Raw genomic sequence first — 12,204 nt, forward strand, 5'->3', positions numbered from 1 at the left:
TCTTGCCTTTTGCCTGTAAACTTGCAAATATTTTTCTTTTCTGATAATGATCCAATGCTCTTTCGAAAGCTACGATTGAAACTGCCTTCACCTCACTCTCAGGCAGCACAGTCCAGATCTAAGTCACAAGCTGAATTTAAAAGTTTCTCCTCCTGTCTCCATTGCTTCTTTTGCCAATCAACTCAAATCTGTGTCCTCTAGTTCTCAATTCTTCCACCAATGGGAACAGTTTCTCCCTGTCGACTCTGTTCAGGGCCCTCGTGATTTAGAATACCTCGAATAAATCTCTCAATCTTCTTTGAGGACAAAAGGCCCCGGCTTTTCCAATGTATCCTCATAACTGAAGTTCCTCATCCCTGGAAGCATCCTCGTGCATCTTTTCTGCACTCTCTACAAATGCCTTCACATCCTTACTAAAGTGCTACGCCCATAACTGGCGACAATACTCCAGTTGAGGCAAAACTGGTGTTCTAGTGCTGTATAACTCTAATTATAAAGCCCAAGAGCCCATATGCTTTATTAACCACTCTCAAATGGTCCAGCCGCTTTCAATGGTTTGGATTGGATTTGTTTATTGTCACGTGTACCAAGATACAGTGAAAAGTATTTTTCTGCGTGCAGCTCAAACAGATCATTTAGTATTTGAAAAGAAAAAATACATAATTGGGCATTATTATTATTATTAACACAAGGTACATGATGTAAATACCTAGACACCGGCATTGGGTGGAGCATACAGGAGTGTAGTATTAATCAGGTCAGTCCATAAGAGGGTCGATTAAGTCTGGTAACAGCGGAGAATGTTTTTCAATTTGTTCGTGCGTGTTCTCAAATTTTTGTAACTCCAGCATGATGGAAAAAGTTGGAAGAGTAAGCAAGGTGGGAGGGGTCTTTGATTATGCTGCCCACTTCCCAAGGCAGCGGGAGGTGTAGATGGAGTCCATGGATGGGAGCGGGTTTGTGTGATGGACTGGGTGGTGTTCACGACTCTCTGATGTTGCTTGCGATCTTGGGCCGAGCAGTTGCCATACCAGGCTATGATTCAGCCAGATAGGATACTTTCTATGATGCACCTGTAAAAGTTGGTAAGAGTTAGTGTGAGGACATGCCGAATTTCCTTAGTTTCCTGAGGCAGTATAGGCGCTGTTGTGCTTTCTTGGTCCAAAGATGTGCAGGTTAGGTGGATTGGCCATGATAAAGTGCCCTAAGTGTCCAAAATTGCCCTTAGTGTTGGGTGGGGTTACTGGGTTATTGGGATAGGGTGGAGGTGTTGAACTTGGGTAGGGTGCTCTTTCCAAGAGCCAGTGCAGACTCGATGGGCCGAATGGCCTCCTTCTGCATTGTAAATTCTATGATCTATGATAACGTCGATGTGGGTGGACCAGGGCAGATTTTTGATGATGTGCACACTTAGGAATTTGAAGCTGACAATCATCTCCACCTCAACACCGTTGATCCAGACAAGGGTGTGTATAGTACTTTGCTTCCTGAAGTCAATGACCAGCTCTTTAGTTTTGCTGGCATTGAGGGATAGATTGTTGTCGTTGCACATATACACGCATTTCACTCTGCTCCGCACCCCTTTTTACTGTCTGTCCTCATTCTTCCTGCCAAAATGTGATGAATTTCATCTGCTCTGTGTCCGTCCATTCCTACAGACTGTCCTCCTGAAGTGTTATCAATATCCTTCTCATTGTTTATATTATTTCCAAGATTTCGGTCATCCGCAAATTTTGAAACTGCGCCCTATACACCCAAATCTAGGTAATCAATCATCTACTTCTCATGGACCAATTTCTTTATTGTACTTGGTGTGAGCTCCCCATGTCCTTATTAAATTGCCAGGGGGCCAGTCATAACAACTTACTTCCTCCAAATAAAAGGTGTTGTTACGGGTACCCGTGTGGGTCCCAGCTATGCCTGCCCTTTTGAAGGTTATGTTGGAACATTCCTTGTTCCAGTCCTACTCAGGTCTCTCCCACGTCTTTCTCTCTCCCAGAATAGTATGTTAATTACTATTTCTGTGTTGTTTCCTACTCCTGCCATGAACAAAAAAACATTGTCAACCGTGTTTGCAATTCCCACTCTTCCCTCAGTTTCACATGTTTATCCCCAACTCTTCCCTTCCTTGACTTCGGTCACTATTTCTGGGGCTAGGCCCTTAATCAAGATTCATTATAGGGCCACTGACTCCCATAGGTAACTCCACTATACTTCTACACCACCTGCTTCCTGTAAAAACTCAATTCCATTCTCCCAGTTTCTCCACCTCCTTTGCATCTGTTCACATGATGCAACCTTCCTTTTTCCTAAATCAAGGATCCCATGCCTCCCCCAAGCACACACCCTCATCCCACTGTGGTTGCCAGAGGCCTCGAAAATGTCCTGCCCATTTCATGCATTTCTGACCTCACTCCTTCCGCTCCCTCCCAGATATGCTACCCTTGGTTATCATCAGATCATTGTTATTTCTACTGCCTCCATTCAGCAAGTCATCATTATACATATTTGCCCCAACCATTTCGGCATTCTCTCTGTTACCCTGCTAAACTCCTCACTTCTCCCCCCTCGCCCCCAAAACACCGTGTCTCCTCTGCACGGCAGCTTCCCACAGGTGCAGGAGTTGTAACACATGCCTCCTTACCTCCTCCCTCCTCAAACACTCCTTTCTAGGTGGAAGAGCGAGTTATGTGTCTGATGTGAGTTATGTGTCTTTCTACCTCGTCTGCATTCCTTGCTCGCAACGTGATCCCCTCTACATTGGAGCGATTAGACATGGATTGAGTGACCATTTTGCGAGGCAATGGTCACTCAGTCCGTAAGTGTCACCCGCTCTCCGTCGGCCACCTTGGCTCTGGTGAAACACAAACATGAACTGGAGTAAGAGGGCCTTAATTTTTCCGTCTGGTCTTTCACCGACAATTTCAGATTTCACATTGTGATTTCTGCCCTAATTTTGTTTCCTGTCTCTATTTCACTATTGATCTCAGTTTTACTATTTCTTTCAGGTGGCAGGCCTTCATTGTCCTGCCATTCACACCTCCTCTAGCCACATTGTTGGTTTCTTTTCTTGACCCACTGCCACTCGCTCTCGATCGGCATCACCATCGATTTCTCTCCTCTCTCCCACTTTATCAAGCATTTTCCCTCCTGATCTTTTTCACTTCCCACTATTCCCAGTATTGATGGCAGGTTATTGACCTGAAACACTCCCTCCCCTCTCCCCCACCCTCTCCGGCCTGCTGACCCTTTCCAGAATGTTCTCCATATTCCCCCAGCTGCCAGCAGACGGCGCGCCAGAGCTCCCTATGGGCGGGGCCCGGGTGACGGGCGTCCCTGATAGACACTCAGAGGATCCAATAAGAGACCGCGCTGAGCACATCCGGTAAGGTTGATTGGCTCAGCGACACTGAGGCCGGTCGCCATGAGGAAAGCTGAGCCAATGACAGTGGCGAATGTGAGGGAAGGCGGGGTTTGTCACGCGATGTCAGCCAATTAGAATGGAGGACCTCCAAGAGGGCGGGGTTGGCCCTGGCGGTCAGCCAATCGGAATGGCTGGCTTGCTGAGGGCGGGGTTTGCGTGGGGTGTCAGCCAATCAAAATGGCTGGCTTGCTGAGGGCGGGGTTTGCGGGGGCTTTCAGCCAATCAAAATGACTGGCTTGCTGAGGGCGGGGTTTGCCCGGGCGGTCAGTCAATGGTAATAGGTGCTTTGGACGAGGTCGAGGTTCCTCGGGGATATCAGCCAATGAGGACTCGACTGCGGACGAGGAAGAGGCGGGGTTATCTCTGGGATATTAGCCAATCAGAAAGGTGCCTGTGGGAGTCGTCGAGCAGCCAGGACTATTAGCCAATGAAAATAGCGGATATGTTGGTGGGCGGGGTCCCCCGGGGTTTCCCAGCCAATGAGAATGGCGTCCGGGTTATGGGCGTGGTTTTGGCGGAGGTGGCCGGGGTAAGATGGCGGCTGTGAGCGGCCTGTCGGGTCCCGAGTTACTGGAGGACGCGGCCCACGCCCGGGCCTTACTCCGGGAGCTCAAATCGTTCTACGATGCCCGGCTGCTGGTGGATGTGACGCTGGAGGTGGAGAGCGGCAGCCGCTTCCTGTGCAACCGCAATGTCTTGGCTGCTGCCAGCCCCTATTTCAGGAGTATGTTCACTGGCGGCCTGTTCGAGAGCAAACAGCAGCGAATCACCATCCATGAGGTGGACTCAGACTCCATGGCTCTGATCATTGATTACTGTTACACAGGCCGGGTCACCGTCTCCGAGGCCAGCGTCCAGAAACTCTATGTCGCCGCCAATATGCTGCAGCTCGAGTACGTTCGGCAGGCGTGCGCCGCCTTCATGGCCCGGAGACTGGATCTGTACAACTGCACCGGCCTCTTCAAGGTGAGGGAGGGAAATTGGATGGGGGTGGCGGGGAAGAGGCGATATGGGAGTAAGGAATTGGTGGCAACGGGAAGTGGAGGTGGAATGGGGGCGGGCAATAGGAAGGGGGCGATGGAGGTGAGCAAGAGGAGGAGGGAATGGGGTGGGCAAGAGTGAGGGAATGGGATGGGCAAGAGGAGGGGGGAATGGGGGTGGGCGAGGAGGGGGAAGGGGGTGGGCAAGAGGAGAGGAATGGGGGTGGGCAAGAGGAGGGGGGAATGGGGGTGGGCGAGGAGGGGGAAGGGGGTGGGCAAGAGGAGAGGAATGGGGGTGGGCGTGGAGGGGGAAGGGGGTGGGCAAGAGGAGGGGGGAATGGGGGGGGCAAGAGGAGGGGGGAATGGGGGTGGGCAAGAGGAGGGGGGAATGGGGGTGGGCAAGAGGAGGGGGGAATGGGGGTGGGCAAGAGGAGAGGGGAATGGGGTTGGGCAAGAGGAGGGGGGAATGGGGGTGGGCAAGAGGAGGGGGGTGGGGGTGGGCAAGAGGAGGGGGGTGGGGGTGGACAAGAGGAGGGGGGAATGGGGGTGGGCAAGAGGAGGGGGGATGGGGTGGACAAGAGGAGGGGGGTATGGGGGTGGACAAGAGGAGGGGGGAATGGGGGTGGGCAAGAGGAGGGGGGATGGGGTGGACAAGAGGAGGGGGGTATGGGGGTGGACAAGAGGAGGGGGAATGGGGGTGGACAAGAGGAGGGGGAATGGGGGGGGACAAGAGGAGGGGGGGAATGGGGGTGGGCAAGAGGAAGGGGGGAATGGGGGTGGGCAAGAGGAGGGGGGAATGGGGGTGGGCAAGAGGAGGGGGGAATGGGGGTGGGCAAGAGGAGGGGGGAATGGGGCTGGGCAAGAGGAGAGGGGAATGGGGCTGGGCAAGAGGAGGGGGGAATGGGGGTGGGCAAGAGGAGGGGGGATGGGGTGGGCAAGAGGAGGGGGGGTGGGAGTGGGCAAGAGGAGGGGGGAATGGGGGTGGGCAAGAGGAGGGGGGATGGGGTGGACAGGAGGGGGGTATGGGGGTGGACAAGAGGAGGGGGGAATGGGGGTGGGCAAGAGGAGGGGGGATGGGGTGGACAAGAGGAGGGGGGTATGGGGGTGGACAAGAGGAGGGGGAATGGGGGGGGACAAGAGGAGGGGGGAATGGGGTGGGCAAGAGGAAGGGGGGAATGGGGGTGGGCAAGAGGAGGGGGGAATGGGGGTGGGAAAGGGGAATGGGGGTAGGAAGGCAATGGGGGTGGGCAAGAGGAGGGGGTTTGGAGGAGGGTGGAATGGGGGTGGGCAAGAGGAAGGGGGAATGGGGGTGGGCAAGAGGAGGGAGAAATGGGGGCAAATGGGCAAGAGGAAGGGGGAAGGGAGTGGACGGTCAAGAGGAGGGGAGAAGGGAGAGGACGGGCAAGGAATGGGGGTGGGCAACAGGAGGGGGGAATGGGGTGGGAAAGGGCAATGGGCGTGGGCAACAGGAGGGGGTTTGGAGGAATGTGGAATGTGGGTGGGCAAGAGGAAGGGGGAATGGGGGTGGACAACAGGAGGGAGAAATGGGGGCAAATGGGCAAGAGGCGGGGGGGGGGAGGGAGTGGCCGGACAAGAGGGTGGGATGGGGCGGGCAAGAGGAGGGGGGAATGGGGGCGGGCAAAAGGAGTGGGGAATGGGGGTGGGCAAGAGGAGGGGGGAATGGGGTGAGTGGGCAGAGGATTAGGGCAGCCAGAGTGAAAGATGGGAGCTCGGAGAGATTGCAACAAAGTGGTGGTGTTGTTGTCGTCGACTTAATTGATTCTCTGTTATCCCTTGTGGGAGTACTGTAAAGTTGTACCATTACTTCTAAATTGTATGTGAAGACTTTATTTTTAACTTCATAAACCCGCTTATGGTCTCTGCTCCCCAAATAGTTGGAGCTGCGGGCTGAAAAGAGCCCAGGTCCTAATGGACTTCATCCTAGGGTCTTAAATGTAAGTGTCTATTGAGAAAGTTGTTGCATTGATCTTAATTTTCCAAATTTCAGGAATTCCTAGTGCATGAATCACAAAAGGCTAGTATCCCAGTACTGCAATTAATGAGGAAAGCCAATAGAATGGCTTTCCGTGGGGCCTCACGGTAGCATGGTGGTTAGCATCAATGCTTCACAGCTCCAGGGTCCCAGGTTCGATTCCCGGCTGGGTCACTGTCTGTGTGGAGTCTGCACGTCCTCCCCGTGTGTGCGTGGGTTTCCTCCGGGTGCTCCGGTTTCCTCCCACAGTCCAAAGATGTGCGGGTTAGGTGGATTGGCCATGCTAAATTGCCCGTAGTGTAAGGTTAATGGGGGGATTGTTGGGTTATGGGTATACGGGTTACGTGGGTTTAAGTAGGGTGATCATTGTTCGGCACAACATCGAGGGCCGAAGGGCCTGTTCTGTGCTGTACTGTTCTATGTTCTATGTTCTAATGTTATTGCTCATTGTGAGGAGAATTGAATACAAGAGTAGGGAAGTAATGCTTCAGTAATCAAGGGTATTGATGAGACCACATCTGGAATATTGTATACAGTATTGATCTACTTATTTAAAGAAGGATGTAAATGTATTGGAGGCAGTTCAGAGAAGGTTGACCAGACTAATACCTGGAATGAATGGATGAGGAAAGGTTGGACAGGTTAGGTGTGCATCTATTGGAGTTTAGAAGAGTACGAGGTGACTTGATTGAAACATACAAGATCTGGGCCTTGACAGGGTGGGTGTGGAGAGGATGTTTCCTCGTGTGGGAGAATCTAGAACTAGGGGTCATTGTTTAAAAATAAGGTGTCGTTCATTTAAAACAGACTAGGTGAAATATTTTCTCTGTGGGTCGCGACCCTTTGAACCTCAAGATGATGGAAGCAGAATATTTTTAAGGCAAAAGTGCATAGATTCTTGGTCTGTGAGGGGGTGAGTGGGATGCAGATTTGAGGTTACTCGGATCAGCCACAATTTTATTAAATGACTGAGCAGGCTCGAGGGGCTGAATGGCCTACTCTTTGTTCGTGTGTTATTGATTCTATTTGTAAAACTGTCCATATGTCAGGTTTCCCTGCAGAAATGCTCATCAACTCTGTAACTGTGCCTTAGTTTGCAGATGCCTTTGACAATATGGAGCTGAAAGAGAAGGCGCTTGCTTTTATCGCACGCAACCTGCAACATCTGTGCAGAACCGAGGAATTGTGCGAGCTGTCACCTGAGCAGATGAAAGAAATCCTGAAGCTGGACACATTGGATGTTGACAGTGAGAGGAAGGTGTGCATGGTTGCAATTCAGTGGATTAAAGCAAATGTCGTCGAGCGAGCTGCACATGCCCTGGATGTACTGAAGTGTGTCCGCTGGCATCATTTCACTGAAAAGGACCGAATGTACATCGATGCTCTAAAATCTCAGCCCATGGTCAAAAACAAGCCTCTAGGCTCCATTGTAGATGATCTTTCTACATTCCAAGGTGTGCCTGCACCTCTGCAAAACACTTCAAAGAGGATTGGATTTACTGCAAAGGAAATGGTTATATTCTTTGGCCATCGAAAGGAACCTTTCCTCTGTTACGACCCATACACTGGTGACATTTATACAATGACTTCCCCCTTGACTAGTCCTGCTCTTACCAAGTCCATCAGTTCCCTTGCCGTCTGTGTTTCACCAGACAATGATGTGTTCTTGGCAACACAGCCAACCAAACAGCTTTGGGTGTTTAATGCAGTTCGAAACAGTTGGCAACAACTTGCTGAGCGGCTGTTGGCGAGAGAGGGGATGGATGTTGCCTATCTGAATGGATATATTTACATTCTGGGTGGTCGAGATCCATCTACAGGCCTGAAAATTAAGGAGGTTGAGTGTTACAGTATTCAGAGAAACCAGTGGATTTTTGTGACGCCTCTGCCTCATGCGTTGCATTTATTTGAGCTGATTACAGTGGGAGATTGCTTATACGCTGTTAATAATAAGAGGATGCTGTGTTACGTGCCAGAGAGGAATCAGTGGCTGAACTGTGCCTCTTTAAAACGGAGTGAGTTCCAGGAAGCATGCGTCTTCAATGACGAAATCTATTGCATTTGTGACATTCCCGTCATAAAGGTTTACAACCCTTCGAAGGGTGAGTGGCGAAGGATTAATGATGTCCCGATCGATGCCTATATCCATAATTTTCAAATCGTTAGTCATGGGAACAAACTGCTTCTCATAACCACCACCGTTCCACAGTGGAAGAAAAACAGGGTGACCGTTCATCAGTATGATGCAGGTGGCGATCAGTGGGTCAACATTGGTACAATGTTGGGATTGCTACACTACGACAGTGACTTCATATGCCTTTCGGCACGGTTGTATCCTTCTTGCTTGGAGCCGGGCCAGAGTTTTATTAGTGAGGAGGATGATGTCCGCAGTGAGTCGAGTGCAGATTGGGATTTTGAAGGCTCAAGTGACATTGACTCAGAGTCAGGGAGCTCCAGCTCGTTTTCAGATGACGATTGGCAGCCACCAGAAGGACTGAGAGTTGAACGAATACAGCGGAATGGCCACTTGATCCTGCCCGACAACAGAGCGCCTCACATCAATGGCCAGATTGGAAACTAACTGGCTCCATTTTAAACAGTCATTAATGAGACAAATCCAAAATCGTAAAAATAACTAGTATTTTTTTCTGATTGTTGCAGATATGGTAGTTTTTGGACAAATAAGTTATATTTTGCGGTACATGTTTAAAGTGTCTTTGGAGGAACTGAAAGAATAAAAATTGCATTGAAATGATTATTTTTTTCCCTTATTGGCAGATGTGCCATGAATTTGTTTTGCTCTTTGTTTGATCCTATTCAATCCTATTCCAAGTAAGCCCACTTTTTTTTAAAGAAATGAAAAGGTAGTTTAACTCGATTCACAATTCCCCTTCGGAATGATGGAGACCTGAGCATTAAGTCTCTTTTTGCTGTTGTACTGCACACCTGTGTATACTTCATGGAATCTCCAAAACCTTGTACAATAAAAGCACTCTGAAGATGTCTTGCCGTTTTGCTGCTGCTGAATTCATGGCCTGCTGTTTTCGCTGGCTAGGCCAGCATTTATTGTCCATCCCTTCAAAAAATGTAATGTACCCGTTTCTGAATAGGCACAGCGACATTGGTTTTGTACAAGCTTCAGGAGGGACAGGCTCGAGTTTATTGAAGGGGGACACTCTACTTTCAAGAACGAGCCCAGAGTTTAATCCTGCCACCTTTTTAATGAGTAACTTGTGGATTTATGCTGTTTCTAAATGCAAGAGGGTTAATTCTTCCATAAAGCTGGCTGTTTTAAGAACTTGTGGTAATGCTTGGGAAATTAGTCACACTGTTGAAAGTCTTTTGTGTGCATTTGTATAAATTTCTAATTTGTTTGTTCTGTTTTACTGCAAGTAACCATATCAATGATGACCAGTGAGAATGCTGCGGTTTCTCGTCAACCTAACTGCATAAAGTACAGCATCACAGGTAACGATCTATAAGGAAATATGTGTAAGTGTAGAAGTATCATTGCTGATATTTTCCACAAGGGTCCTTCAGAACTAATCTCACTGCTCGTGCTGCCTCCCACAGCTCTGCATGGTCCTCTGCAATATATATCCTGAACACACGGTCTGCTTCAGCCTTCTCTTTGTTGATTTTCTTTGGTCAGGTAAAGATATTTGAGGTTTGACCTTTTGTGGTGTGGTGGCTAGCATCCCTACCTCTGACCCAGAAGCTGCCACCCCAGGATTCTTTGGGCACGGAAGGTGAGGTCATAACACGGCCAAACGGGTTAATTATCAGCCTGTACATACTTCTAATATGCCTGATGGCAGACGGTAAGACCAGGAAAGATTTCTGGTCAGCCAGACTGAAGAAGGCAATGACAAACCACTGCAGTACTTTGTCAAACATAATCATGGGCCAATCCAATGGAAACCCATGGTCGCCAATGCCCCTCTTAGGGCCATGGTATCTGGAGGAGGGTTAGGGTACAAAGATGAGATAAAGATCAGACATGATCTGGTGGACTGACGGAGGGGTTGAGTGGCTGAATATTGTTCCTTTCTGAAGCTTTTCATGTGTGATAATCTCTGACCATTTTAAAAGTTTCTGAAACTGATGAAGGCAGACTAGAATAAATATCTACAGCCCATCAAGCTAAAAGGATCACAATTGTGATGCAAAGTAGCTAAACGTCTTTGAAAATACAAGGCCACTTTGTGATATCTTTTTCAGTTTTTTTTATTCGTCATGGGACGTGCACGTGGCAGGCTGGGCCAGCATTTATGGCCCATCCCTAATTGCCCTTGAGGCAGTTAAGAATCAACCACATTGCTATGGGTCTGGAGTCACATGTAGACCAGACTAGGTAAGGATGGCAGATTTCCTTCCCTAAAGGAACCAGATGGCTTTTTACAACAATTGACAATGGTTTCATGGTCATCATTAGACTTCTTCATTCCAGATATTTTATTGAGTTTAAATTCTATCACCTGCCGTGGTGGGATTCGAATCCGGGTCCCCAGATTATTATCCTGGGTCTCTGGATTACTAGTCTAGAGACAATACCTCTACACCACCACCTCCCCTTCCTCTTCTATTAGCTCCCGTGGTGACATTGTGCCAGAGGCCGATCACCAAATGGCTTCTTTAGTCACTTTATTCCGTAACGTTGAAAGCGAAAGATCTCAATCTTCTCCATATTCAGTTTGTACCCTGAAAACCACCGGATAACAGCCTCAGAAATTGTGTGTGATTGAAACCAGAGATATATTTTAAAATTACTGAACTGACTGACTTTTTAAGTCCATACAATTGCTTTAAAACAAATTAATCACGCAGTCATTTAAACAGGTGACCTGTTCAATCAATGTCATTTGTTGTCCCTTCAAAGTTGGATAACTGGAATATATGCTGTTTCAAATGGACATTTTAAATGTTTTCATTTTTTAGATGCCTAATTTTATTTACTGCTTACATAAGTAACTTAACCTACAGTAACGTAAGCTGCAGTAGGCAAAGGGAAGCATTGAATTGAACCCTCTTCTTCCCCAACTTAACATTTTTCAACAGAAGAATTGAACATTGCGGTATGTTTTAAAGTATTTTCCATCCATTTACTTGGAAAGTACCAACAAGCAGAAGACTTGAGTTATCCAGAGGGACATCTTTCTGTGCTCTTGTTCCTACGTGTCAGTGTTTGGTGTAATTTGATTTAAAAGACAGTGTTTTAACTTCCATTAACCAGTAAATTAATCTTTGTGAACTAATTTAAAGGAGTTTTTTCTGGAACTGGCTTCCCTCACTCCAAGGTTCAAAAGATATTAGTTTGGTTTACAAAATCCTCACTATCTCTCCTGGCTTTCAAAGAGTGGTTTAAAAACTTGAATGCAAATACGCATCAATACAAATCGGCAGCAATACAGGTTGCCTGGATTGTTTAAAATACAGTTCCAGGTGCAAAGGTTTTCCAAGGCATGACGCACCATTTGCTATTTTGTAAAATGGCTTGTTACGTGATAGTCAGCTAGCCCAATACCCATAGACCGCTTTTTGTTTATCTGTAATACTATCACAACTTTTAATAAAGACTATCTTTTGTGCCTGTCTCGAATTATTGAGAAATTTGTTACTTGTGATAATCTTGGTGTCAAATTATGGGCATTGTTGTGTAATGCAGTTGGTTTGTTCACAAGCATAAATGTGATTCAAATGTGTCCATTGTATAATTATGAATTAATGAAAGTGTTGCACTACCTTTCAAACTGTCTGAAATGTGGACATGAAGGTTCAGGAATGAAATAGACTTGACCATGAACTGA

General features: G+C 48.0%; 1 protein-coding gene across 1 annotated transcript; it reads left to right on the plus strand.

The window, feature by feature from the left end:
• The first annotated feature begins 3,919 nt into the window (after positions 1-3,919).
• Positions 3,920-11,987, plus strand: kbtbd7 (kelch repeat and BTB (POZ) domain containing 7). Its single transcript, XM_038802747.1, has 3 exons — positions 3,920-4,390; positions 7,491-9,865; positions 11,456-11,987. Exons 1-2 carry the CDS (start codon positions 3,959-3,961, stop codon positions 8,976-8,978), a joined length of 1,920 nt encoding a protein of 639 aa, XP_038658675.1. The 5' UTR covers positions 3,920-3,958; the 3' UTR covers positions 8,979-9,865; positions 11,456-11,987.
• Positions 11,988-12,204: the final 217 nt, after the last annotated feature.

Source organism: Scyliorhinus canicula, chromosome 7 (assembly GCF_902713615.1).
Source record: "Scyliorhinus canicula chromosome 7, sScyCan1.1, whole genome shotgun sequence".
NCBI classification, from domain to species: Eukaryota; Metazoa; Chordata; class Chondrichthyes; order Carcharhiniformes; family Scyliorhinidae; genus Scyliorhinus; species Scyliorhinus canicula.